At 53.2% G+C, this 27,316-nt stretch overlaps 9 protein-coding genes across 9 annotated transcripts; 5 read left to right on the top strand and 4 right to left on the bottom strand.

The window, feature by feature from the left end:
* The first annotated feature begins 929 nt into the window (after positions 1 to 929).
* Positions 930 to 3,498, top strand: BO97DRAFT_72423 (zinc-coordinating transcription factor SFP1). The gene is made up of 3 exons (XM_025701017.1): positions 930 to 1,746; positions 1,872 to 2,931; positions 2,996 to 3,498. Exons 1-3 carry the CDS (start codon positions 1,073 to 1,075, stop codon positions 3,308 to 3,310), a joined length of 2,049 nt encoding a protein of 682 aa, XP_025555825.1. The 5' UTR covers positions 930 to 1,072; the 3' UTR covers positions 3,311 to 3,498.
* BO97DRAFT_72424 (uncharacterized protein) lies at positions 3,499 to 4,036 on the top strand. Its single transcript, XM_025701018.1, has one exon. The coding sequence runs from the start codon at positions 3,687 to 3,689 to the stop codon at positions 3,954 to 3,956; it is 270 nt and encodes an 89-aa protein (XP_025555824.1). The 5' UTR covers positions 3,499 to 3,686; the 3' UTR covers positions 3,957 to 4,036.
* A 1,068-nt stretch (positions 4,037 to 5,104) lies between these two features.
* BO97DRAFT_359992 (transcription initiation factor IIA large subunit) lies at positions 5,105 to 7,404 on the bottom strand. The gene is made up of 3 exons (XM_025692341.1): positions 6,798 to 7,404; positions 5,291 to 6,393; positions 5,105 to 5,241 (listed from the first exon to the last, which is right to left on the bottom strand). The coding sequence occupies exons 1-3, from the start codon at positions 6,918 to 6,920 to the stop codon at positions 5,202 to 5,204; spliced, it is 1,266 nt and encodes a 421-aa protein (XP_025555823.1). The 5' UTR covers positions 6,921 to 7,404; the 3' UTR covers positions 5,105 to 5,201.
* A 660-nt stretch (positions 7,405 to 8,064) lies between these two features.
* Positions 8,065 to 10,555, top strand: BO97DRAFT_359991 (Zn(II)2Cys6 transcription factor). The gene is made up of 3 exons (XM_025692340.1): positions 8,065 to 8,631; positions 8,680 to 9,347; positions 9,402 to 10,555. The coding sequence occupies exons 1-3, from the start codon at positions 8,143 to 8,145 to the stop codon at positions 10,540 to 10,542; spliced, it is 2,298 nt and encodes a 765-aa protein (XP_025555822.1). The 5' UTR covers positions 8,065 to 8,142; the 3' UTR covers positions 10,543 to 10,555.
* Positions 10,556 to 14,926: 4,371 nt separating this feature from the next.
* BO97DRAFT_402325 (WD40 repeat domain-containing protein) lies at positions 14,927 to 17,318 on the bottom strand. Its single transcript, XM_025694475.1, has one exon. It carries the CDS (start codon positions 17,141 to 17,143, stop codon positions 15,176 to 15,178), a length of 1,968 nt encoding a protein of 655 aa, XP_025555821.1. The 5' UTR covers positions 17,144 to 17,318; the 3' UTR covers positions 14,927 to 15,175.
* Positions 17,319 to 17,568: 250 nt separating this feature from the next.
* BO97DRAFT_402324 (Kelch motif domain protein) lies at positions 17,569 to 20,340 on the top strand. Its single transcript, XM_025694474.1, has 3 exons — positions 17,569 to 18,059; positions 18,129 to 18,215; positions 18,290 to 20,340. Exons 1-3 carry the CDS (start codon positions 17,840 to 17,842, stop codon positions 20,125 to 20,127), a joined length of 2,145 nt encoding a protein of 714 aa, XP_025555820.1. The 5' UTR covers positions 17,569 to 17,839; the 3' UTR covers positions 20,128 to 20,340.
* A 463-nt stretch (positions 20,341 to 20,803) lies between these two features.
* BO97DRAFT_72359 (glycoside hydrolase) lies at positions 20,804 to 22,619 on the top strand. Its single transcript, XM_025701016.1, has 6 exons — positions 20,804 to 20,812; positions 20,868 to 21,059; positions 21,133 to 21,213; positions 21,353 to 21,605; positions 21,769 to 22,354; positions 22,411 to 22,619. Exons 2-6 carry the CDS (start codon positions 21,024 to 21,026, stop codon positions 22,544 to 22,546), a joined length of 1,092 nt encoding a protein of 363 aa, XP_025555819.1. The 5' UTR covers positions 20,804 to 20,812; positions 20,868 to 21,023; the 3' UTR covers positions 22,547 to 22,619.
* A 128-nt stretch (positions 22,620 to 22,747) lies between these two features.
* BO97DRAFT_439644 (putative DNA repair protein Dds20/Mei5) lies at positions 22,748 to 23,927 on the bottom strand (the record flags this gene model as incomplete). The annotated part of the gene is made up of 3 exons (XM_025697999.1): positions 22,748 to 22,929; positions 23,011 to 23,555; positions 23,711 to 23,927. 3 exons carry the CDS (start codon positions 23,925 to 23,927, stop codon positions 22,843 to 22,845), a joined length of 849 nt encoding a protein of 282 aa, XP_025555818.1. The 3' UTR covers positions 22,748 to 22,842.
* Positions 23,928 to 24,203: 276 nt separating this feature from the next.
* BO97DRAFT_359976 (ubiquitin ligase complex subunit HRD3) lies at positions 24,204 to 27,234 on the bottom strand. The gene is made up of 4 exons (XM_025692339.1): positions 27,085 to 27,234; positions 26,829 to 26,978; positions 24,810 to 26,753; positions 24,204 to 24,717 (listed from the first exon to the last, which is right to left on the bottom strand). The coding sequence occupies exons 1-4, from the start codon at positions 27,125 to 27,127 to the stop codon at positions 24,266 to 24,268; spliced, it is 2,589 nt and encodes an 862-aa protein (XP_025555817.1). The 5' UTR covers positions 27,128 to 27,234; the 3' UTR covers positions 24,204 to 24,265.
* Positions 27,235 to 27,316: the final 82 nt, after the last annotated feature.

The raw sequence follows: 27,316 nt of genomic DNA, 5'->3' as shown, positions 1-27,316 counted from the left end.
CTAAACTGCAAGCGGTGTCCATGTTATTGCCTGCTAACGGTCCCACTCGCCGACTTAGTCTCCTAACTAACTATGAAAAAGGGCGAACGCTGCTGGTGTTGGGGGATCGGATCTTGGAGTTATTTCGATGGACTAAATTCTCTTTATTCTGACTTGGGGGTGTTGTCTTAGGGCTAAGCTAGTTCGTTTGAAGTTGCGTGCAACAGAATCATGACAGAATAACTACCAACACCACTGCCTAAATCTGAACTGGCAATGAAGAGCGATACTACGTACTACGTACTAATGAACGCGGCTGTGGTGGCACCCACCGGGTTCACTGACTAATGCTTCTTCTTCTGCCCTGTCAGTTTCAAGTAAGACGATGTTTCATGGGCGAGACCTCAGGTTTGGTTTGGGAAGGACCGCTGTTTAGCCAGCCATACCCATGACTGATGGGCGGGTCGGAGGCAAGAATGTATGAATCATCCCGGGAGAGAGAGAGTCGAGAAAGGTTGCGGTATGTCGTAATTCATTGGTAACTTATGTATCTTACCAAGGGAAACCTCCCTCCATGTCTCCATGTCTCTCTCTCTCTCTCTCCTCTCACTACTCACATCCCCCCCCCACCCCTTTCGCCGCCAGTTGCCAGACTTCTCTTGGCTTGCAGTAGATTCACACCTTTCTTCTTCTTGTCAGCTTTCTTTTTTTCATTGTTAAACTTATTCTGCCTGTGTTTGTCGGTCTGGTGTTATTGGTTTACTATCATTCCTATCTTCACTTTCTCCCACTCACTCCTTTTTTAACATCTAAACCCTACATCATCGTGCTTTAACCTGACGGCGGAAAGTCTACTCCACCCTCGAGAACTAAATCCAATCCCAAACCCTCTTGAATAATACTGCCGATTGATTGTTACGTCCCGCCACCTTTCCCGAATCCGTCACTGTTTCCGCAGCCAAAGCGGGACAACATCCGAGGGGGAAGTAAAGTGGAAACGCTCTTCTCTGGTCTTGTCCTGTCTTGTTTGGTGTCTGGTGTGAATCCGCCCAAAATCGACCAACCTTCAAACACATCCCTCATCATCTTCTTCATGCTCGGTTCGTCCGAAGCGACGCAAAGTCCCCTTCCCTCTCTTCTTCATTACTCGCCTTCCGTTGGCGATCACGATCGCGCTTCTACTCGGGATTCCACCCCCGTCACCACTCCTCTCGGGTTTGGCGTATCGTCGCGCAGCAGCAGACCGGATAAGGAAAAGGTCTCGGATCTACCCTGGACTGGAGATTCCTTCGACTTCGACTTCAGCGACGTTCATTCACCGTATCTTGACAGTCGGAAACTGCACCCTCCTTTCCACCAGGACCTCGACTTCCCTCTCTTCCCTTCCTCACCTCCCTCGACCGCAACGAACACCATCACGACCACCATGACCGGGGCCGCTCCTATCGACATCGCCACCCGCCAGAGCTCCGTCTCTCCGCCGGGACAGCAGGCTTCCAACCTCACATCGGCTCTGCAACGAGCAAACAACGCAGAGCGAACAGGTAGCTTTTCTCATGCGAATGGCATTGGACTCAGTGTTTTCAAGGCGCCCCCTCCTCGCAAGGACTCGATCGGAGCAGCCACCGCACAATGGGGCAACGGAACGAAACCAATTTCGATGTCCGGATCTAACCGTGATAACCCCCGGCGGGAATCATTAGCAGGTAGCTTAGTCGGTGGAATGAGCTGGGGTGGAGTCTCTGTTGGTAGTTGGATTCGTGATGAGTGAGTTCCCTTGCCCCGGGTCGGAGCTGATCTCACTTATTCCTCTTTGCGCCCGACTCCAAGCGAAAAAAATGGGGTTCAATCCGCATGTTCCGGTGATCGAAGACTAATGCTTGATAACCTAGTATTATTATGACCGGCACCTCTCCGTTCACTTTCCAGTCGCCCTCGTTTCATTCTTCCTCATATTTGCCAAAATTAGAAGCGAATTTCATGCGCGATTTCTCCTGTTGCGGGGTCACACTGCCAACGCTCCATGATCTGCTACAACATTATGAAGAAGCTCACGCCACTAAGTCGCCTCACCAGGGACATCGTCCAAGTCAAGGTGACGGCCGAGCAGCGATGGCTGCGGCCGTGATGGCGCAGCAGCAGAACCAGCAGAATCCCAACCAAGCTCGAGGGTTGCAACCGGATCGAACCATGGATATGCAGCGCAAGTTGAACCAAACGCCACAAATTCCGCAGCACTCCGATCTGGATGCGATTGATGACATGGAGCTGGATGATACGATCGGCGATGGAAGTGATGCTGCATCACAGCTATTCTCCTCTCAGGTGCATGATGGCAGCCAAGGGGGATTCGGAAATGGCAATCAACGAGTCCCGCATTTGAATCTTTCGATGCTTCCTGGCCACCAGGGCTTCAAAGGCTCGCAGCCTGGAACGCCCGTGGCCTCTAATCGACCCCTTTCGCTGCAGAATAACCCTACCGTCTCCTCCGTCAACACGCCCACCTTGATGGCAAATCCCCTACAGAACTCGCAGTTCCGAACGACGCCTGATTCCTCCGCTCCTGGCACTCCTGCCAACGAACTTGAAGAGGCGATGGTGGGTGGCTTTGGAGATTTGAATATGCAGAACGCTATGATGCAAGGCCAGCCGCAATATGGCCGGTTCACGGGCAACAGCGATATGGTTGACCTTTGTATTGATGAACCCGCAAAGCGGCTGTTTAGTCCCACTGGCGGTCTCAACACTCCCAATGCCCACTTCAAGCTCAGCGGTGCTCAGTATGGCCCGAACAGCGAGATCGCTCGGCGAATTCGCGAGCAGCAACTACTGGCGGGTGTACCTGATACCACCGCTCTCCTACCCAACGAAGAGCCCAAGCCTTTCCGGTGTCCCGTTATTGGCTGTGAAAAGGCCTACAAGAACCAGAACGGCCTGAAATACCACAAAGCAGTATGTTTTTTTTTTTCCAAACTTATCCATCTTTGTCCATAGACTAACTTGACTGTCTCTTCAGCACGGTCATAACAATCAGCAGTTACATGACAATGCAGATGGTACCTTTTCAATTGTCAACCCCGAGACCTCGACCCCTTACCCCGGTACCCTTGGCATGGAGAAAGAGAAGCCATACCGCTGCGAAGTTTGCGGCAAGCGCTACAAGAACCTTAACGGGTTGAAGTACCACAAATCACACTCCCCACCGTGCAATCCTGACTTCCAGCTTGCTGCGGGTCGTAATCTGGCGTTTGGTGGGGGTGTCATGCAGGGGCAGAACATTAACGTTGCTGGGGCTGGCCTACCTGGCATCGGTGAAGAGGGCCTACTCTGAGATAGTGGCTACCCTCGGTCACGATGAGCAACAAAAAAGCAAAACAACAAAAAAAACCCAAACAAAGATAGCGACGTGTCTTCTTTACAATCTCATTATTCCCACATTAATTTCGACTCGACGATTTTGTTTTACTGCCTTCGTCGCGCGCGGAAAGTACGATTTAATGACCGGTTTGGTGGCTTGGAGTTAATGGTATGAAACGTCTCATGTCAATCAGTCAGTCGCGGTTTGGGAGACGACCGTGCTTTGGTCTAGTGATAGATCAGTCCTCGAATGTTTTCTTCCCTTTTGAAAGACTTTTTTTCCTGGAAAGAATTCTCTCCTCATTTTACCTACCCCCATAACTCTTCTGTCGGCCGGTTTGTGTATCGGTATGAAGCCTCTTTCTCTCGGTTTTTCCTTCAGTGTCTGGTGTTTTTGCTTGATTGTTTTTAAATGGGTGTACTTTGCAGTGTGTTCGGGGCTCCAAAAGAAAAATTATGCTGAACTGTGTTGCTGTTTTTGCTCCTTCTGCGGCTTGTATCTTCTCTTCGTTCTGCATTTGCTTTGGCTTCATTCATATCCACTTTACATTCCCCTTGTTGCTTACGTTGCTTACGTTCCTCATGCTGTCATGCTGTTTCATTTCCTGGGATTAAAATAAAAGAGAAAGAGAACCGGCAAGACAAATTTTATTCTTATACCTTTTATTTCAAACAATATCAATTGGACAATCTAGCAAGACTTGACTATCTTCAGTGGAGAATGGATTTAGCGACAGCCGCGCCCCTCAAGTTCCCGGGAAGTCTAGCACATGCTTGTCTCTTCAACCATGTCTCTCCCCCTCTACATGTAGACACCCATACAACGAAAGACCCGACTGAACATGCAAACCAGCTAGTTCGGATCTAGAACCCCCTCCGCTCCCTCCTATTTCGTACCTCTCTCTCTCTCTCTCTCCCGATTATCCAGGCCGCTCGCTCCCCTTGCCCCGCTGATGGTAGGTAAGGTATGGTATACGTACCGTCGATTCGGTAAGCCGACCAACGACCAACGACCTTCGACCTTGTGGCCAGCTAACTCCCTCCCGTCCACGGGAGACCAAGATCCTTCCTTGCCGATGGTATGAGCCACGGGTATGACCAGACTCTCCTCGCGCTTCCTGCGAGCGAGTTGTGCCAGGAAATTAAGGGATAGTAGGTTCCTGGTCATGTCATCAGGGCAAGCAAAGTAACTTTTCTGAGGAATTTACTGTGCTCATATGCTAGTAGTCCTTTCCAGCTGACAACACAACAAGACTACTTAAGTAATACCAGATACAACAAGAGTTCATACAGACGAGATAAACGGTCGTTTCCATTTGCGTTATGCTCTAGTACATTGTTCGAGAAGCGGCACAAAAGTCACGAGTCGGAGAAAGGGCAGAAAAACGAGGAATCCATTCGGATAGAAAACAGCCGTCCACCGGGGATAAGCGCCGCGGGATAAAATCCAATGTGAGTGAACGATGACAACAAACTGGAAACGGAAGGAAGGTTGACACCCCGGCCTGTGTTTCATGGGGCGTCCGTCCTTCCATCACGTCGTCATAAGGAGGAGTAGTAGTTACGTCGTGAAAATCAAAAGCACGCTTGAGCTGACTAGTTTGTTCCCATCTCCAATGTATGGAGATGGGGGCTTGTTTGGGGGAGGAATCTTGTTCAGAAAGGGTTTTGGTTGTTTGTTGCTCATAAAGTAGGTGGGAGGTCATCTCTGGTTTTCTACATCGAGGATGGCAAGAGGAAAGCATGGGCCACGGAGGGGAATTAGATGAAAAAAAAAAAAGAAAAAAAAAAAAAAAGGAAAAAAGCGAAGCACATAAGCGGGACAAGCCCTTAGGTCGGCAGACCGTTTCGTGATTCTTCTGCGTCTACCATTCGAACTCGCCTTGACCCTTGTGGAAGACATATCTGGAACTAGGTCAGTCGGGGTCAATCCTCGGATAGTAAAAGAACTCACTCTTTGCCTCCGGAGGTCAGGATACCATCCTTCAGCGTGCACTTCCACTTGTTCTTCACCCTTTGCACTTTGTCGTAGGTACAGAGCATGACCTGGCCCATGGCATAGTCGCCATCATGTTCGTCGGCGACAAGGTCATCTGGGTCATCGAGATCGGAGTTGATGGCGTCCTCGTCATCTTCGTCCCTCTCGTCATCACCACCGGGACCATCATATTGGGCCCTGGGAACAGCCGACGGGGGGACACCGATAGCATTTGTCGCATTGAACGCAAGGCCAGGCGCTGAAGAGGTTTGGCGCTCCGCCAAGGGAATCATGAGGCCTCCGCCCTCGAGCTGGAGCATGCGCTGTTTCAAGTGCTCTCGCAAGACACGATCCCCTTCGCCGTTTTGGCGCTGCGCAGCTTCACGTCGGCGGGCGACCTCTGCCTTCCACTCCGAGAGTGCATCACCAGCATCACAAGCGCCATCCGTTTGCGCGTTCCCCAAGGAAGGGCGGGGGGCAGGTGGGTAGCCGGGCTCTTGCTTAATCTGAGGCTGAGGCGCCTGACCATTCGGGAGGTGCTGCATGTTGGGCGGGCGTTGCTGGCCGGGCATGCCCATAGAGGCCTGCGACTGAGCTTGTAGCTGACTGACCGAGTTGGCAGCTGCAGCGCCATACCGTTGGCGGAGCATCTCGGCGGCACGTTGTTGAGCCGACTGAGCCGACTGAGGAGTCGAGCCACTTGGTGGCATCATGTTATTGTTGTTGTTCAAGGACATCATTCCCGGCTGGTTAAGTCCAGGCTCCGTCTTGATATGCGGAAGGTGTCCCATGGAGGGTGCACCTACGGGGGCAGGAGCTTGCATGGGAGGGGCCGTGGTGGGCATGGATTGAGGGATAGGTTGTTGTTGTTGTGGAGGAGGGGGAGGAGGAGCATGTTGTTGTGGTTGTTGCGGGTGCGGGGGGTGAGGGGATGGAGCAGGTCGGGGGGCATTAGAGGGAACGGTGGCAGTAGGAGGGAGGATATGTTGCTGGGTTTGGCTGGGAGGAGCTTGTTGCGGTGGTGGGGGATCCCAAGGGAAGTGAGCGACTCCCAACGAAGAGAGCTTCTTCTGCCAACTCTGTGGGAGATAGGTTAGCAGGCTGGACGATAAAGAAATAAGTAGCGAAAGTACACAGTCGAGAAAGACTGTTGAGGGGGATTCGGGGGTTATAAAAAGGCAGAGCAACGAGCAGTGAATGAGGAGAGAGAGAGCGCGCGAGGAGAGTTGAGGAGGCTTGGCAGACTAGGGCGACGGGCGGGTAAAAGCGGCGCGGTATAAAAAGAGACTCAAAAGCCAGCAGTTCCCCCCCCCAGCGGCTCATCCGCTCCCTGCCTTTCCCGCACTTCCTCTCGGCGCCCCCCGCTTGAAAGGAACGTCAACTCTCTCCCTCTCTCCATCTCCTCCCCATCGGATATCCATCATTTTCTCCCTCAAATCGTGCTATGCCATTCAGAAAGAAAGATAATTCGGTTATTACTCACCTTGCGCAGATCTAGAAGCGTCTGTTGGTCCACTCCACTTTCTTCAAAGTCCACCTGGGACCCATCGCAAACCTCCTGAATGACACGATCGAACACCGCGCCCTGTGGCCTTGTATCAGTCATGAGCTCCAGAAAGAGGGTTGTCACTCGGGATGAATCAACCGGTGCATGCCAGAGAAGGTAGGGTGATGGGATGAACACTCACCACCTGCTGGTTTGACATGGTCGCCGGGTTAGGACCTCACAGAGGATCCTCGTCTGATCTCGGGGAGCGGAGAAGAGTAGGAAGAGAGAGGCAAGTTTCTCCTGGGACGGTGAAACACGGAGGGTAGGTATTTAGTCACCACGACAGTAAGGCGTGGGTGAGAGCTATGGGGTTATCAGCCAGAGGTGAAGCGTCGCCGTCGCAGTAGTGGTGGTTGGCCAAGGGCTCATGCGACAATCGAAACTCCAGCGACCGCTACAGTAACACGCCCTCTTGGAGGGTTGTCCAAAATTGTAAGAGTACTGATCTTACTGTAGAAAGCAGCCAGACGGTAGAAAAAGTCGCAATCGGGCAAGTAAATTGGGGGAAGAGCCGGGCGGTCACACAAGAAGGTGTCAGAAGTGCCAGAGGGATGTTGGTTGAGGTGAAAGTCGCTCTCCCCGGGCGAAATCCGCCTCTCTCCCGCCTGCTTAGTCAACCCACCGCTAGTCCCCTAAAGGATATATCCGGGGGGATGAACGCAACTCGTTGACTGGTGGTTATCAGTCAGTCAGTCCCTCGCTGTTTCTCAGCACATTATCGCCACTATTTCTGTCCAATATGCGAATTCTCAGTCCTCATTTCTCATTTCTCAGCTCTCAGCTCGGTGTTCCATGCTGCGTGTGTCTCTATAAGAGAGGGACCTTCTATTGCAAAGTTTATATTGAGGACTGCCACTTCAGTCTCTTCGAGATCATAACATTCACTATTCACTCGAACAAGCTGCTTCATTGAAGACAGCTTTAGCATGGCGTCTTTCGTTCCTTTCGTGTAATTCTCACTAAGCACCCGACTTTTAAGAACAATGCATCACTCATTGAGGCCTCAATGATCATCGTGATATTTACACGATTCATCTCGTTATCACTACTGATCCCAGGGTCTGCTATAGAATGCTCCGCGGGGGGCCTTAACCGTGTTCGGCAAGGTAAGGGAGTCCAGGCTTGCGGACCCGCCAACCGTATTAGGACGGCCATCTCTCCCTCAACTCTATTGACTGTTCCTTATCGCAATGCTTTCTATGATCAATCGAGATCAATTTTCCCAGCAAGCGGTTGCCATCCGTGATATGCATGACGAAGCCACGGGGTCCTTCACGTCATGTCGGCATCGAAACGAAAACACGATGCTGTGCCTAGTACGATGGTGCAACGATGGACTTCGCAGCCCCAGCCGCGGCTATCATGTCAGAATTGTCGTCTAAAGAAATGGCGATGTGACCGCAAACACCCTTGTAACAACTGCAGATTACGGAAAAGCCACTGCCAATATAGCTCTGGATCGGGCTCCCACGATCTTCCGAGTAAACCAGGGAGACATGATCAGGCCGGTAACGGAACTGCTGCTTCCATGATTTTGTCACCATCTTCCCCCTCAGCAGAAGTCAATTCCACACTAGCTTCCCTACCCACTATTGACGATTCCAATGGCTTAGTGAAACGGATCCGTAGGCTAGAAGAAGCTGTCTTTGGCAGAGCTTCGGTAGTCCATGGAACAAGCGTGGGTGATCAAGGCGCTTTGTTGCCCTCTGTACCTTCAACTCAGCAACAGGGAGTCGAGGCCATCACCGCTGCCTCTGGCGCAGACAATGTATGTGCAGCTTACCCATACAAACACCACTGGCTGAACCGTCGTTAGGCCCAGCCTGCAAGAGGCTGGCACGGTACTTCTTTCGCCAAGCTGTCTCTTTCAACAGTACGGAAACGCATCATCGCATTCGATGAGGGCTTGCAAGATCCAAGATGTAGAGCCGAATGTCTTCCCCCGGTTGAGCAAGCGCGCCAGCTTTTCGACCAATTTGTCCAGGCCGTCCAGCCTACATTCGGTGTCCTACATATACCATCTGTTCGGGTCTTGATGGAGGAGAACTACCGGAATCTTTCCCAGGGCAAGGACCCTAACTTTGTTGTTGTCATTCTGCTTCTGAGCATATTCGCCGGCGGAGCTCTTGTTGCGACCCCTGAGCTTCTAGGAAATCTTAGGGCCACAGCAGTGGGGGCTAAGACTGCCTTCGCCACTTATACACGTCTCTCTATGACCATGTTAGATTATCCTCAGCGACCTATAGCCCCGTCAACGGTGGCTCTTCTCGCCATAACGACTCTCTGCCACATTCTAACACATTCGGATGGATTTTCCGATAAAATACAGGCTCTCCGAATGCGCGCGATCTTCATGGCACGGTCAATGCAGATCCACCGCCTGGACACTGTGAGAAGGCAGGAAGAGCGACAGCGCACCGGGTATGAGATTGTCGAGATTGAAGTCCAGAGACGAATTTGGTGGCATATCGTGTCATCCGACTGGTGAATAGACCTTGGCACATGCTCAAACTTCAAACAGCACTGACACATCCGTAGGATAGTCTCACTCTCCCAAGGGCCACAGGAGGGCTCGTACCTTCTGCACCCGAAACACATGAGGGTCAACCATCCTCGTAATATCGACGACGAGTCCCTGGCAACCACTAGACCAGATTACGGGTTCCCCCTCACCACCCCGACCTGCATGTCGGTCTTCATCCTACGAATCCACTTCGCCGAAATCTGCCGCGAGATTGTGGATGCCTTCCCCTCTATGTTCCTCGGAGAGAACGAGCTGCCTGACTACGACGTGATACTCGACCTAGACCGCAAACTCCACCACATCCTCGACACCTTGCCGGTCTTTCTCCGCCTCGACCCTGAAAGCGTTCGGCAAAGCCGCGAGATCATCACCGAGCGGCCCTACCTGGCCTGGCAGCGCACCATCGGCCACCTGGGCATCTACACCCGCATCTGCCGCCTCCACCGCCCCTTCCACCGCGAAGCATCCTCAAAACCTCGGTTCGCCTACTCCCGCGAGACGTGCCTCCGGTTCGCGCATCGCATCCTCGACCTCCGTCGCACACTGGACGAAACCGGCTCACACGTCGGCTTAAAACCGGCCAACTACTGGATGGTCATGCAGAATGTCTTCTTCGCCGCCATGGTCTTGGCCTCCGACGTCTCGATGTACCCAGCTAGTCTGGGCGCGGAGACGAGGAAGCAAGAGGTCTTGGACGCGTGCAAGATGCTGGAGCAGTCACGGCGCCAGTCACCGAACCTTAACGAGGCGATTCAGAAGAACACTCAAACCCTGCTGTCGATTCTTCAGAGCGCGCAAAAGGAGCAACAACAACATCAGCGCCCGAAGACCAATCCGGGGCTGATGATGGCCAATACTTCGTCATCGTACCTCGCAGCCACACCTAATAAATCTTCTAGTCTATTGCCACAAGGAGAGGCGAACGGGAGCACGAGCGCGGCAGAAGCAAGTACACAACAGCTTACCTTCTCCGATGATCGTCCGACAGCAAGGACTAATCCTATGCCGTGGGACGCCACGGCTACCCACCACGCCGGAGAGGAAAGCTGGGGCCAGTTGTGGTCGGATCTGTTTGCCGTGGCGCCGGATATCGACGACCTACAGTGGGATCTCCTGTTGGACGACTGGGATATTCCTCTTGATACAGGATTCTAAGCACGAATGGAAGATTATATCTATATTAGGGCGAACGCCAGGATGCGCGAAACTGATCCTTGTATATACTTATATGCTGATGTTCTTCTTCCAATCTGAGTTCACTCGCTCATTGAGGCCGAACTCTCCAATATAGTAAGCGCCTGTTCAGTTGGCTTCTGGCCTTGGTGCAATGGATCGGAACGGCGAACCAGAAAGACGGACACGAGAGCCGAGCCAAAAGTAAAAGAGCATGCTAAGAAGAGGAAACAGGACTCTGCAGATTATCGTCATGTAGAAGAATGAAAAGTACCCGTACGTATGAAGAGAGAATTATAAGAAGAGCAGTTCGAGAGAGTCCAGCTTGGGCTTTGCCCGGCCGGCTGGAAGGCGTCTGCCATCGCTTTGCTCCGCCCCTTGACTCAGAAGACGCAGATTAGGACATCCCAATCGCGGAAATGGTACGGCAGCACCTGCACATCGCAGATCTCCTTTGATGAACACACACGCCCGGTTCCGGGGGAGCACGTGGCTCGGGTCTTGTTTGTACGACGAAGCATTGCGCCTGGGGCCTCCACATCGGCTTCGACCCCTGCGTCGTCGAATCTGGCTCCGTCCATCTGCATCGCACAGCCGACGTGCAGTCCAGCAACATTCTCTGCAATGCAATGCCAGTGCGCTCTATTTGCTTGTTATCTATAGCCCTAATATCTGAATATCTGGATATTAAGAAAAGCTCCGAGTCTGCTCCAGCAGCTAACCCCTTGATCAAAAGTAATGATATATAGACTAATATGAAAGCTACATTCGCATCAGCTCTCTTATCACTCTTTATTCTGTGGGTATTACTCTTGACCATGCCAAACCAGGTACCAGGCTACTAGCCAGTCAGAGTTGGGTTCGAAGTATACCCCTGCCGACATCACGCATATTTCCGCTGAGCAGATAGATCCTCTCGACCGGGTCGATATGCATGGTGTACAACCAGAGATCGAAAGTCAATAAGGATGGATAAGAGGGATGGGACAGCTGAGGAGAGAAAAGACCACGGCAATGTAGTAGTGAATTTATCTTTGTTCTTTGTTCTTTGCTGGTGAATCATTCAGTATCATATTACCAGCCGTATCCCTATATCATTTTATTAACCCGCGCGCAATCAGCACACCCAGCTCGCTTTGGGGCGTCTATCGTTCTTCTCCATCTTTCCTCTTTATAGTTATATACATCATGAATGTGACAATCTGCGGCTCCCAGAAGAACACCTACACCGGCCAAGGCGCGAGTTCAATCTCGAGCTTGAGTTCCGGGTCAAGACGCTGAAAGCTGGAGAAGATGTTTTCGTCGGACGGCCTCGCCTCCAAAATAGGAAGAGGAGGAGAACCTCACTGATAATCAGATCCGGGCGCTCTTACAACAGCCAATGCCCAAGTCTCAACTCCCCAAACCTCCTGTACTTTGCGTTTCAGAATGAGTACGCCAGTCGCAACCTCGACCACTGGCACTGGGGTCGTCTCAATCAAAGAGAGCTTCAAATGGCAACCATTGAAAACCGTGCTCAGCACCCACGGTCTTTCCGTCCGAGGGTAAGCTTAGGACCGGATAATTATCGTCTTGCCTTTGAACGAAAGGACGATCACTCCTTCCGTCAACCACCGAGAGTATTGCGCTTGATAGCTGGGAAAATCTGATTCCAAAGAGAAGCAACTTTGTGGATTGCAACTTAAGAGATCGAGAATGCCGAGTACCGAGTCACTCAATATAATAATTTCCAAGCAAAGAAGCTCAAATTCCTTGAAAGCGTGGTATCAACTAGTGGTAATCAATGAATCACAGAAAGAATTCTTAGAGGCGCAAGAATGCCCGTCATCATGGACTGGGCGTTGTTTTCTGTTGAAACCACGACATGGACCTAACATGGCTTGAATCATACATCTTTTTATGTCTGCTTGTTTCTTTTTCTGTTCCAGTGAGATGTGATACTAAGTCTAATTGCCTCTAATCAGCCGTTCGAGTATAACAATGAACATACTCACACCTCTACTTTCGAACGGGCCACGACCAATATCACAGAAACCGGCACAGTGCTGCTCAACGCTGGCCGATCAAGAAAGCTCATTAAGGGCACTACGGAGGTGCTGAAACAGCAATGATAGTTCGAGTTCGAGGGGCCAACAACGATGGAATTCTTCAGGCTACTATCGAACTTGCAATCACTTGGTCCGGCTTTCCTCGAAATTTGCCCAAGCCAGGAGACTCGCGCGTGGATTTCTGACAAGGATTGGAAGGTCCATGCAATGTTGCTTGGTATAATTCAGCGCAGTAATTCTGGGTTTCATACATATCAATGAGATTCAAATGATGTCAAAGATGTCACAGGGTATCAAAGAACATCTCGACACGTCCATCGGCACCAGGCAGACATGGGATTTTCAGCGAATCAGGGACAAGAAGTGGCACGGAATCGGGAATAAAATAGGCGTCCGGGCCTGTTCTATACAACAAGTGGATAACATAATCGTCCCTATTACCCAGAGCTTGGGGGGCCGATATATACTTTGCCGACTATCACTATAGTCAGAGCCATATACCCATTAACAACAAGTATAAGAGAAAGGGGGGAAAATACCAGCTCTGGGATTATTTACTCTGATTTAGTAACTCTTGAAGATACAAGCCACAAAGCTCACATCCCAGGGGAAGTCAAAACTAAAGAGACTATTTAACCACCCCCAGAGTAGTCAACGGAGGAGATCTATTATGCCAGAAAATTCGGCCAGCTTGCGCGCTATATGGACGAGCTCCACTGTCTGTACGGGTTTATAGCGGCGGAGGTGCGCATTGCCAAGCTTTAGAGTTTACATCTGAACATGGACAGGGATTTTCAGCATGGATTTCACCTTTGATATTCAATTTCGCTTCGCTGTTATCCCCGAGTCAACGGCTGCTGTGTGGCAGAACTCTAGATACCGTCCGCTTCAGCGCCGATGAATCCGATCGAGACGCTGAGGAGATTTTCATCATCATAGATCAAGTGGTAGAAGCAAGACGCCAGCAGCTGCTACGAGATGGTATCGAGATGGAGATTATATTCCGTCGACAAGCTCCGTTTGAACAAGCAGCAAGCTATCTACGTGCCCTGGGCTAATCAGGCAGGATATCGAGTAGACACGGCAGCTTATACTCTGACGTCTAGTAGAAGACAATTGATACTCTGGTCCGATTACTTTTCTGATATATTATGCCCTGCTTTACTTTTACTTACCGCCTTTATATTCCACTCCAATTACTTTTCTTACATATTATGCCCCACAGTACTCTTGCCTACACCCCGATACTTTTACATTATATGCCTTATTTTCTGCCTTCCGTCTTAAGGGGAGAGAGGTATGCCGTTCATGGCACCTTCCCAATTATGAATAGCACTATTTAGTTATAGCTTCAGTTATCGTTACCAAGAACAGCTTCTTCTTCTTTTTCAAACCCAGTTATTGTTCTAGGCTGCCATATCATCGAACAATCTTAACTCACCACCACCGGCCCGAACCATCTCCACAAAGTCCAAGTAAGTCTCCCCATCCAATTCAAGAAAGCCCCTCGATGGAGTCAATCGTAAGGATGCTTGATTTGCCAGACACGCCCCTGCCCCCCTCAGCACACTCACAAAATAATACATCCTCCTCGGCTTGTCCCTCGCTGCTGAGCATTGCGGCTCAGACCACAGCTGGTCGGCCTGCCCCTGTCACTGACAAAAATTAATCATCCTACACCACCCTGTGTGTTCCGTTTACTGCCTGCTTCTTACCTTTAGTCCTTGCCTGATTTAGTCCTTTCCCGAAATTCTCTTCAAGGTTCCATGATTCCATGACCGAAGACGGTCAATTCCGGACAAGGGGACTGGTAGGTAGTTTAGTGAACATCAACAGTCTACACCGGTTTATTGAGAGTCACCGTTTCATCGTATCGAGGATGCTACAGCCTGTTTTTACTGAAAAGTAGAATTGCTAAATTATAACAAGCATTACCTCCAACTTCTATATCCTGTCCTATCCGCCATCTAAAGATTCTATACACTGATAGATCAAGCACACTTGAGTCTTCGAATCCCGTATATCATGAACGCTACAGTCTGCGGCTTCCGAAAGAACGCCTCTTGCTCCTCGAGAACATCTTAAGGAAGAGAGAAGAAGGGAAAAGAGGGAGAGGAGGAGGCCGGCGTAAAACATCTCGATTGAGAGTATATCGTGGAAACCGTGGACATGTTAATGACGTGACGGCTCCTTTCGCCTTTCTTGCACCGAATTTGAGGGGGCCACACTCCTGCGTTCAGCTTGATAGCAAGCAGTTACTAGCAGATCTCCTTCCTCCATTGGAGCAGTGTAATAATCATTATCAGATGTTATTGGTCACCAATCTTTATACAAAAGAATCTCAAAAACAAAAAGCAATTCGTCCTAAATACAGCGCCCCCTTCGCCGTCCCCTTAATCCCTCAACTCCATCCCTCAGGCCTTGAAAGAACCCCAGTACTCCTAGCAAAAGCACCTAAAGAAAAGCAAATGGTATCGAGACAAACGCCGGTCTACGATATGAACAAGAAAAAAACGCGCATCCAGACGAAGAACAAAAGAGTAGCCACGGACTCCTCAATACCGGATCTACCGGATGGTCATGGACTTGGTCATCTGGGCCTTGCTGCCAACGCCACCTTCGCGGGAGGCCGAGGCGCTGGTGCCAGGCTTGCGCTCGAAGATCTTCCAGAACTTCAAGCTCTCGTCGGCGGCCGCCGTGGCCAGGAGCTGGCCGTCGGGGCTCAAGCAACTGTGTAGCACGCGGGTCTCGTGGGCCGGGATCTCGACGTTGCGCACCAGAGTCGGGTAGCTCCAGATGCTGAGCGAGTTGTCGGGGAAGCCGCTTGAGCTGACGATCTCGCGGTAGTGGTTGCTCCACCGCAGGCTGGTGACCTGCGAGCCCGTGTCGATGCTGTTGGTGCGCGCACCAGTGGTGGTGTTCCAGAAGTGGATGTGACGGTCGTACGAGCCTCCACCGGTGGCAAGCAGGTTCAGTTGCCAGGGGCACCAGCTGAGAGCCTTGACGGCGGCGCGGTGGTTGGTCTTGGTGAACTTGGGGGCGCTGAGCGAGCGAGCATCCCAGATGTTGACCAGGTTGTCGTTGCCTCCAGTGGCAAGCTGAGCACCGTCGGGTCTCCATTCCAAGCCACAGACTTCCGAGGTGTGCGAGACCAGCTCAGCAACCTTGTGCTGTGCGATGCGGACATCGTGGTTGAAGACCAACCCACTGCGTGCGCCAGTAGACAGAGTGTGCTTGGACCAGCCCATGACGCCGACGCGCGAGTCGTGGCCGAACATGCTGCGAAGCTTGGTTCCTTCTTCGACGTCCCAGATCTGGACTTCGCCAGTTCCCAAGCCCACACCGACGTAGGCGCCATCTCCACTCCACTTGACACTGCTCACATAAGTGTCGGTAGGCGCCTCCAGCAGGCAGCTGACAGTCCCGGAATCGGCAGACCACACATAGACATTACGCTCAAGGCCAATGGCAACCTGGTTTCCAGAGCTCCAGTCAAGAAGATTGAGGTAGTAATCGTCAAGAAGACCGGGAGCATCCAGCACACGCTCAGGGGCCGTCTGGACTCTTCTGCGGAATTGAGCAGACTGAGACTTCGCAGACTTGAGGGGACGGTTGTACTGAGCGCGCAGGTCAATAGGCTTAGAAGACTCAGGAGGGGGCGGCTTGAAAGCAAGGATACGGGTGTTCAGGTTCACTCCGCAAGCGTCGGCAAGGGACGATTCGTAGGCGACGGCATCAGGTGCAGGCTTGGTGTATGACGTTGAAGGCTCGCTATCATCAATTCCGAGGCTCTCAAGCGCTGCAGTCAGATCCTCCTCACTTCCACGACCACCGATATCGAAAGCGCTTGCTGCACTCGCCAGAACGGAGGATCCCTCGCTGCTAGTGCTCTTGGGACGCTGGCTTTCTTCGGGCTTGGCTGTTCCAGCAGTCACAAGTCCCTCGCTGGCTGTGCGGTTGGGAATGAATCTGTCGCCGGCATTGTGCGCAATACGAACGGTGGTCTTTCCTGATCTCGTAGTCCTCGTCGTACGAATCTCCTCCTTCCGGGCGACTTTTTCCCGAGGGACTTCCTTCCGGCTGACTTCCTTCCGGCTGACTTCCTTGCGAAGGCGCTCCTTGGATGGAGTCTGTGATGAAGAGGGTCCAGTACCCGTCAAGGCCCACTCAGAAACCCCCAGCTCAAGGTGCTTTGGGGACTTGCGAGGACGAGTCCGAGCGATGTTGGACTTGGGCGATTCCCGGTAACTCCGGGATGTGGAAAGGTTGGACTTGGGGGATTCGCAGTACTTGCGTGTCGGCTTCGAGACAGACTTGGCGAAGTATGAAGAGAGGTTTCCGCTGTAGACAGACTTGCCGAACTCTTTACCCGACTCTCCTGCTCCGCACTGGGGAGTGAACGGGGAGGAGTGGTTGGAGGCCACACTGTCGCGTCTGCGGGGAGATGGCGTCAGAGGCATGCGGCCACCAGCAGTCTTGGTGGAAAAGATCCCGTGGTGAGTTTTCACCGGGGTAGATACGGTAGGCGTAGCCATGTTGGTATATGATTATTTGTGTGAACAATGAAACAGAGACCAGGTCTTCAAGCTCTGGTAGTGACGCCTATGCCAGTCGTACGCTGGCTTTGGCTGAGAGGTTTGAAGACGTCCAAAGTGACGATGTAGAGTAAAATGCAACAGAATATATGCAAGAGATAGTATATAGGCAAGAAAAACAGGATGCTGAGGAGAAGAGAAGAAGGGGGAAGACTTGGGAAGATCCAGGGGAGGCGAATAAATAAAGCGTATAGTTCTGCTCTCCCATGGCAACGGGCGGTTACTGGAGGTACGACTGCGCTAGTCCCAATGCGGTCTGGCGGGCACCTGACAAGCGGCTGATCCGAATCAGGTCTGGATCGGTCTTGGCGCTTTAGTTCAACTTTTTTCCTTCTCGGAACCCTTCCGTCTTCATCTCTAGTCATCTTATCCGAGGTCATCTCCAGTCTCTATGGCTGATGGTAGATGAGACATCTGTCAAGTTGAGTTGAGTTGAGTTGATACTGGCAAATCGCTGATAATCCTCTCGCTGCTGGTCGGTAGTTCTGTCTCGCCTCTCCTTATCTGTCCGAGGTCTCCTCCCCTATCCTTATCGGGGCTCTGATGGCGCGGCAACCGTCCTCCACTATCGCTCGGAATAGTAACGCTTCCTCGTCCTCCAGCGACCCACTGCCTTGGCCGCAAGTTGCAAGCCCGATGGCTTCCTTTTCATCTACCCCCCAAAGACCGCAGAACACATTCCTGATGCCCCCTAGTCCGAATGGCAGTGGCGGGCGCCGCGGGAGTGCGGATTACCGCCCCAGCATCCGCAAGGCGCAAGGCCATGTACCGGCGTGCCTGGTCAATGCCTCGGTGACGTATTGCAACAATGACCAGATCTACGCTTTCGGCGGCTTCGACCAGTACACTGACGAAGGTTATTACTTTCACTTCATGATCGCATGATCTGTGCCTCAGAACTAATTCCCACGTCTGAGTGTTTTAGTCTACAACCACGTCCTCCGCTTGAATCTGAATACGCTGCGCTGGGAATTGGTTGATAACTATGGGGATATTCCCGGCGTTCGCATGGGTGAGCTCTCCCGCACCTCGTTGGATGCTTTGCCATTCCCTCGGTACATACTCATGTTCTTTCATCACATGCAGGACATACGGCTACCCTCTACCAAGGGGACAAGTTGATCGTTTTTGGTGGAGAAAACGAGCACCGCGAATACCTCTCTGATGTTGTCATCCTCGATATTCCCACCTCGACTTGGACCCAGCCGGAAATCCGTGGACCAATCCCGCGAGGAAGGGCTCGCCATGCCGCTGTTATTTACGACGAGAAGCTCTTCATCATTGGAGGTGTCACGGGGGAAAACAACGTCATTCTCGATGAACTCTGCTACTTGGATCTGAAAACCTGGACGTGGTCTCGCATATGGGGCTTCACCGCTCGGTTCGACCATATTGCCTGGGTCTGGGGCGGCCGGCTCTGGATCTTTGGAGGCTTGGACCCTAACATGGAACGGACAACGGACATCTGGTGGCTGGATCTCAAAGACCTCCAATCTCTGGGAATGGCGACTTCGCAAGGTACCGTGGATTCCCCTACAACCACCAACAGGATGACTTATAGTCCAGACACTATGTTTAGTACTCCCCCGCAACAACTGGCTGGCCGGTCCAGCAGCTATGCGGCGAATTCTGGCAGTGTGCAGATACGGACCCAGTCCAGGAACTCGAATCGACGTAAGCCGAATGCTCCGGGCGCGGTTTCATGCCTGCGTTTCCAGTCTGGCCCCCATGTTCCTGCCCTCTTCTCTGGAACCCACTTTCAAGCGTATGCATCGGGCGTACTTCTTGACCTAATCACGCCATCCGAGACTGTACGCACTTTTGAATGCAATCTATCCTCGTTGGAACTGGATTCTTTGCGCTGGCAGCGGCTCGCTGATGGCCAAGAAATTTTCAAGCCCGGTTTTAGATGGCATTACTGCACCGTCGATGCGACTGGTACTAAGGCCTGGCTGCTCGGCAGCAGCCTCGACGTTGGAGCTACGCCCGGAACCAGCGATGAGAACCATATGAGTGAAGTGCTGTGCATTGACCTTGAAAGGTACGGTTTGTTGGGCAACGAACTGTCTGCCTTCTCGCCCCACTCAAACAAGATGCACATGGAGGAGCAGACAGGAGCTATGCCTTTATCTGGTATTGGGCAAGACCTCGCTGCTGTGTTCGATCAATCGCCCGAGTCTGGTAGTGGAGCTGACTTCGTTATTACTGCTAACCCCAATGACCACCTTGAAGCGGGAGAAGCTTCGGAAGACAATTCTGGCCCGCAGTCTCAGCCTGCGTTCCTCTCGCCCGACGCAGCCACTTCTCCACCCATCCATGTCCACCGTATCATCTTGCAGCTGCGATGGCCGCACTTCAAGAGACTATACTCTGCTCAAATGGCCGAGTACCATTCGAAGCGGATGCACATCCCTGAACCGTACACGGTAGTCCGCGCATTCATTTACTACCTGTATACAGATAGCATTGCGGGTCACCCGGAGTATTGCTCGGATATTATCGACGTAGCCGGAATGTTGGTTATGGCTAACATGTATGACATGCCGAAGCTGCGTTTGCTGTGTGTCAACCGCTTGAGCCGAGAGCTCGATGTGGAAAACGCGGCGATCATCTGGGAGCGCGCGGGTCGGACCAACGAGTCATGGTTGATGCGACGTGCGGCGCAATTCTGCCTTAGTCACTGGGGTCGTGTTGTCCGCACTGATGGATTCAAGTCCCTCAGCCGACAGAGTATCATCGACCTCTGCGAGGTTGTCGATATGGAGGGTCGCATCATCGCAGGACCGGAATTGGAGCTCGTCGGATCGCTGGGTGAGGGTTTACACAAGGGCCTGAAACCAAATCAATTGTCTGGCGGGGGCACTGTTACGGACAATGTTGACGACTTTGATGGTGATGAAATTGACGGAATGGATATTATCTAGACTTGGAGTTATCGACTATTCACAGGGGCGCTACGATGCGGGGTGGTTTCATTTTGATACTGGATTTATTTCTTCTGTGACATATTGTATACTTTCGATTGTTTGGCACGGCGCTTTCGATGGACAGAGGGTAGGATGAGCATTTGAGCAGGGAGTTTCCAGACTGAGAGTTATTTTACAGGGTTACTTCGTTTAGCATATAGTTCTTTAAAGACATGAATAGTGAATACACTCAATAGAGTCAATACACTGAATACTGAATCCATTGGATAAACTGGCACCATCTGACGCTATTCCCGATCGAGTTCGGGGTTCGGTCCGTTTAGCCGGGCTCCGACCCCGCCGCAGAGCACTGTTTGTTCCTTCTTCCAACCTTCGCTTCTGTTGTTTCTCTGGGCATCATCCTGGCTCAATGCTCTGGTTGGATCAATGCTGAATCCTGGCCGTCCTTCCGGTTACATTGACCCCTCTCATGAAGTTGAAGGGCAAGGCGAGGGGGAGGTGGGGTGATTAATCTATAAATACGCCGCATCAACCGCGCGGGGAACATTTACTTCCAGCAACACTCCAGCAACTCTCTCTTATTCCATACTTGTACATACAGTACACCACCAACTCAAACCATGGGCTCCGCCTCACACTCCATCCTTCCCAAGGATTTCCTCTGGGGCTTCGCCACAGCCAGGTCCGTCCCCACCCTCTTCATCAAATCCACAACACAAAACTAACCCCACGCGAAGCTACCAGATCGAAGGCGCGATCGCAGAAGACGGCCGCGGCCCATCCATCTGGGACACGTTCTGCAAAATCCCCGGCAAGATCGCGGACGGGTCCAGCGGAGAGGTAGCATGTGACTCGTACCACCGGATGGACGAAGACATCGCACTGCTCAAAGAATGCGGAGCCAAGGCCTACCGCTTCTCGATCTCCTGGTACAATACTTCCCCATTCCCCCAACCCTTATCCCCCAACCCATTCTAACGAAGAGGGGTAAAAAAAAAAAAGGTCGCGCATCATCCCGCTAGGCGGCCGCAGCGACCCAATCAACCAAGCGGGCATCGACCACTACAGCCGATTCATCGACAAGCTGCACGCGGCGGGCATCGTGCCGCTCGTGACGCTGTACCACTGGGACCTGCCAGATGCGCTGGACAAGCGGTACGGCGGGCTGCTGAACAAGGAGGAGTTCGTGGCCGACTTCACGCACTACGCGCGCACGCTGTTCGCTGCGTTTGGCCCCCGCGTCAAGCACTGGATCACCTTCAATGAGCCGTGGTGTAGTGCTGTGCTTGGGTATAATGTTGGTCAGTTTGCGCCTGGGCGCACCAGTGACCGGGCTAAGAGTGCGGTTGGGGATGGCTCGCGCGAGCCCTGGATTGTTGGGCATAATTTGTTGGTTGCGCATGGCGCTGCCGTCAAGGTTTATCGGGAGGAGTTTAAGGGCCGTGATGGAGGCGAGATTGGGATTACGCTTAATGGTGGGTTTTCTCTCTTTTATTGCTCTGGTTGTCGTTGAGGGGTCTGGGGTGCTGAAAGGAAGGGGGGTCCGGGGGTTCTCCCCCGGGATGCCTTCATAGCCCGGGATGCGGGGGCAAGGATATGCAGAAGCTGATGCTGATGCTAACATTTGGATTAAAACAGGCGACTGGGCCGAGCCCTGGGACCCGGCCAACCCGGCGGACGTGGAAGCGTGCACGCGTAAGATTGAGTTCGCGATCTCGTGGTTCGCGGACCCGATCTACCACGGCAAGTACCCAGACAGCATGGTCCAGCAGCTGGGCGACCGGCTGCCGACTTGGAGTGCGGAAGACCTGGCGCTGGTGCAGGGCAGCAATGACTTCTACGGCATGAACCACTACTGCGCCAACTACATCAAGGCGCGCACGGGCGAGCCCGACCCCACCGACACGGCGGGCAACCTGGAGCTCCTGCTGCAGAACAAGGCGGGCGAGTGGATCGGCCCGGAGACGCAGTCGGCGTGGCTGCGGCCGTGCGCCCCGGGCTTCCGCAAGCTGCTGAAGTGGCTGAGCGACCGCTACGGCCAGCCCAAGATCTACGTTACGGAGAACGGCACGAGCCTGAAGGGCGAGAACGACCTGCCTGTCGACCAGTTGCTGCAGGATGAGTTTCGGGTGCAGTATTTCCGCGATTATATCGCCGCCATGGCGGATGCGTATACGCTGGACGGGGTCAATGTGCGCGGGTATATGGCGTGGAGTTTGATGGAGTATGTCTACTGTGCATTGCTGTCGGTATCGGAGTGGTTGCTAACGTGGTTGATAGTAACTTCGAGTGGGCCGAAGGGTATGAGACTCGCTTCGGGGTGACGTATGTGGATTACGAGAATGGGCAGAAGCGGATTCCTAAGGCGAGTGCGAAGGAGATTGGCAAGATCTTCAAGCAGTATATTGAGGAGTGAACTTGAGCTGCCGGGGTGTAATTGGACATAGGAAGTAGATGGATTCAACCTGGTGTAGTTGGATATAAGAAGTACATACATACAATCAATCAAACTGTGTTATGAAATCTGCTTAAGACTGTACATCAATAAGACAAGGTTTCAATCAGCATGCATCTCGGGAAACTGCAGCTTGAGCTAGCCATAGCTGATGGCGCAATGCACACACATTAGGAGTACGTAGGGTAAAAGTAAACAACAGAAGCACAACCGATCCACGACTTACCCTTCTGCATCGCATCACATGTCCCTCTAAATCAAACCCACCCCTCCCTGGAAACATCATACCCAATAACCTTCAAATCAATATTGAGCATCTTCAACATAACCCCCATCGTAAACTCCTACCATGAATCAACGTCAGCATACCAGTACCCAGGATGCAGGACCCAGTAAATAGCAAGACCAAAAGAGAAAGAACGAACCTGATCCTCCACCTCCGCCTTCCCATCCTTCCCCCCATCCTCATCCCTAATCCCCTCCTCCTCAAAACAACTACCCCCAGAAGAATCCACTTCCCACCCCCAAGACCTCCCACGAGAACCTTGCCTCAAAGCATCTAACCCCCCCATCCGCCCCACCCTCTCCGCCGCCCCGAGGAACACTTCCTCCGCTGCGCGCTGGCTCACGGCCCGCCACTTTTGGATTAGCTGTTCGAGCTCGAGGGTTTTGTTTTGCTGTTCGATGCGGAGGGCTTGGTGGAGGGTGTCGTGTTCGGATTTTAGGGCTTTTAGGTTGGTTTGGAGGGTTTTGATTTCGGGGTTCAGGTTGGGGGTTAGTCTGGGGGTGCGTAGGGGATTCAGCTTGGGGGTACGGGTGCCGGTGCAGGTTGGTGTGTTGCTGGTGTTGCCGGTGCTGGTGCTGGTGCTGGTGCTGGTGCTGGGTTGGGGGGTGCGTGGTTGGTGGTGTTTTTGGGGGTGTGGTGGTGAGGTTTGGATTCGGGTTCGAGTTGGGGTTGCTGGTTCTGGTGCTGTAATGAGGGTTAGTGCTTGCTGTGGTTGTTGTGGTGTATATAGCTGCGGTATGTATGGGGTGGTGCTGGCTGTAGCTGCTATAGCTGCTATAGTAGCTGATAGAGCTGGGCCACTGTATAGTATATGGGGTGGATATAGCAGATATAAATACCTCCACCTCCCTCTCCATCTCCCTGCGCAGCGGTGCTGCCACTACCCCCTATCGAAGCACCAGCCAAAGACACCCCGCTTCTATCCGCTGCCAGATCTGTATCAGACGTCCCCCCCTTCTCTGCCCCTGTAGCAGGAACCGGCCGACGAAGAGGCGACTTGAACGGTTTGGACAAAGTGGAGGCGGGGTTCAGACGACGGCGTTTGTGCGTATTCATTTTAGCGGCTATCTTGCTTCGATTCTTGTGTCCAGTTGGTCTTGGATTATAGGGGGGGGTAGACAGCATGGAATCTCAATTGACAAGCATTGAAGATGGGGGATGGATGTAGATGGGAAGTAGATGAAAAGGTAAAATGACCGATAAGGTAGCTTATCGATAAGAACCCACTGACAGACGGACAGACGATCACATGTTCCTCCGCATGGCGTTTACAGTGAGTGACAATGACCACCAGAACTCGGCGATAGGTATGGGACAACAGGTAAATCAATTGTCTTCTAGTAAATTCAACCACAAAAACCTCATCCTCACCCCCATCCGAACAATCTATCTACTCAATGCCCAACTCCCCCGGCCGCCCACTGCGCGAACTCGGGATCCCCCGGCCGAGGGAAGAATCCTCTCTCTCCGTTCCCAACCCCGTTACCATTGCCATTGCCATTGCCATTCCCCCCCGCAGCCGGATTCACACCCCCGTTACCATCAGGCTGTCTCTGTCGATTACGCTGCTGTCGCATATACACCAGCACCAACAAGGTAGCCGCCAAGCCAACGATAATCAGGCCCTCGAGCACGCTCTCGTCGATGTCCAGCTCCAGATCATCATAGTAGCCATCGTCGTTATGGCGCTCGTCCAGCCGATGGTTCCCCGTCGCCGCCGACATCAGATCGTCCTCCTCGTCGTCGCCGCGTTTGTACAGTTGTGCGCGGTAGTTGGCCTCCTCTTCTTCGTCGTTCTCGATGAACGCGGCGATCCATTCTTTCAAGGTGCGGTGGGGTTTGGCGGCTACAAATTTTTTAAAAAAAAGTCCGTGTCAGTTTTTGTTTCGTTTCATAATGTCAGTTGGTCAGTGGCAAGCAAGCTGTGCTCGAACATACCCTTCTCCTCTTGGATGGGGTTGATATCCCCGTTCGTGAGCCAGTTCCAATACCCCCGCATCCGCAGCTTAAGCAGACTCAGCTTCACGGGCAGGTACGCCTCGGGGCTGGTCTCGAGCGCCAGATCGTAGTATCGCTTGGCCATGTGGAAGTCCTGGTCGACCGCCACCCCGTTCTCGTGCATCCAGCCTAGGTTCCAGTACGCCTGGGCGCTGTAGTGCGCCTCCGCCGCCGTGTGGTAGCAGGTCGAGGCCTTGTCGGCGTCCGCCGCGATGCCCGTGCCGCTGAGGTAGTAGTCGCCCATCTTGATCAGGGAGTCGATGTTGGCCTGCTTGGCCGACCGCGTCCAGTAGATCAGCGCCAATGCGGCGTTGCGGAGCAAGGGCGGTCGGCTCTGCTGGGTGCCGGGGAGGAGTCGGTCCAGCGCGACCAGCGAGCGCTGCTCGTCCAGAAGGAACGCCACATTCGACTGCGCGTACTCGTAGCCCTGCTCCGCGGCCATCATGGCTGGGATGAGCGCCCGCTCCTTGTCCCCGTTCTCGTAAGCAGTGTTCGCTTCCTCGAACGACGAGTGGATGGCCTCCGCCCGCTCCGCCACCATCTTGTAGTACGACGCCGCCATCCCACAGTGCCGCTTCCGCCCGACACCATTATTCGACAGCTCCGCCAGGTAATAGAACGCCTCCATCGACCCCCACCGCGCCGCCAACTCAAAGTACTTGGTCGCGGTCGGCACGTCCCCTTGATCCAGGAACAGGGCACCCAGTCTCGTCTCGGCTGCCGGGAAGTCCTGGTCCGCCGCCGAGCGGAAGTACGAAGCAGCCCGGTACGCGTCCTGCGACACACCATACCCATGCAAGTACATCAGCCCCATTTCATGCTGGCACAACGCATCGCCAATGGTAAGTCCGCGGCGGAACCAGGTCAACGCCGTGGCGAAATTTTGTTCGACGCCTTCGCCGCGCAAATACATCAGCCCAACATGGCCGGCGGCCTTGGCAGCCAGCTTCTCGATTCCGGCGGGATAGTTGGGAATGACGGAGTTGTCCTGGTTCCAATACCGCCGAGTGACCTGCTTGAAGTAGCGCATCGCGCGGCGGAAGTTCCGCGGCAGGCCGCGGCCGCCCTCGTAGTACATCTTGCCAAGACTAAACGTCGCCTTCAGCTCGCCCTTCCGCGACATCAGATCCAGATACTCGAGCACATCCTCCAGATTGGCGTCCGCGCCGGAGTGCGCCGAATCTCGCAGCCCCGCCGTCGACACGCTGGCGCCCTCGCCATACACCCCGCCTTCCTCGTCCGCCCAGCGATAACTCTCGCGAACCAGATTGCGTCCACCGGGGGGACCGGAGCGGAGATACGCGATCGCCTTGTCGGCCACCTGCTTGTAGTAATACGTCGCCTGGTCGCAGTCGCGCGGGGCCCCGACACCCTGGTGGTGGCGGTACGCCAGCGTCATCTCGGAGCGGGTGTTGCCGGTCTCGGCCGCGAAGGTATGGTACAGCAGCGACTGGGCCTGGTCGCGCTCGACGGCGCCGCCCACGCCCGTCCCGTACATAAAGCCCAGCATGTACTGGGCTGTGCTGTTGCCCGTGGCGGCCGCCAGCGCGTGGTACCAGTGGAACGCCTGCTTGAAGTCGCGCGGGTGCGTGTAATTGCCGTAGAAGTTCAACTCCGCCAGCAGGAACATCGCGTCCGGGTTGCCGGCCTCCTGCGCCGCGACCGTGAGCTCGTGCACGGCCTTGGCAATGTCCGGGTGGACCTTGTGTTTCTTGGAGCGGTTGCTGTCAGACGACGACGACTTCGGCGCGTTCATGAAGAGGATCCGGAAGGCTTCCTGGGCATAGTACCAGGCGTACCCCACTAGACTGGAGGGTTTGGTGTCCGGGGCGACGACGGAGAGTTTGGAGTCTCGAAGAACTCGGAGGGCATGTTCGACGCGCTCTGTAGGATCAGAAACATTGGAGGTTAGATAGTGGTCGCGGGTTTGTCTTTGTCAGTTGAAAGGGTCGCTCTCACCATGGCCCGGTTGTTGGACTTCGACGTCCTCAGACCCGCTAGAGGATTGGAAGAAGGATTGCGCCTTAGGCTCGTGTACGGCATCGATCGTAGAGGATAAATTATCGGGTTGGTCGCTACATTCACCGAGAAAAGCCTGCAGTAGTAGCACTAGACGTGGAGTCGAGAAAGGTCAGTCGCTATCGCGTCATCATCACCATCGTCATCCTCGGGTCCAGCTCCGCGGCGGAGAGAGAGAGCGTGTGTTGTTACTCACATAGCGCCAGTGGCAGAATATGCCATAAGCATCGGGATTTCATGTTGTTAGCGAGAATCTGGTAGAAGTGAACAGTGAGAGGCGCATGGCGACTCCAAAGATCACTTCGATGTAACCGTCAACTGGTAGTGGTAGGGTAGTGATGAGAGATCAATACGGAGCAGCTTCTCCTCACACTATCTCCGGCGCGCGGCAAGGCGGAAAGCGGCCACCTGGCGTTGTCATCCACGGA

This window comes from Aspergillus homomorphus (genome assembly GCF_003184865.1).
Source record: "Aspergillus homomorphus CBS 101889 unplaced genomic scaffold BO97scaffold_2, whole genome shotgun sequence".
Taxonomy (NCBI): Eukaryota; Fungi; Ascomycota; class Eurotiomycetes; order Eurotiales; family Aspergillaceae; genus Aspergillus; species Aspergillus homomorphus.
Note: the sequence above shows the minus strand (reverse complement) of the source record. Positions and strands in the feature narration are given on the sequence as shown.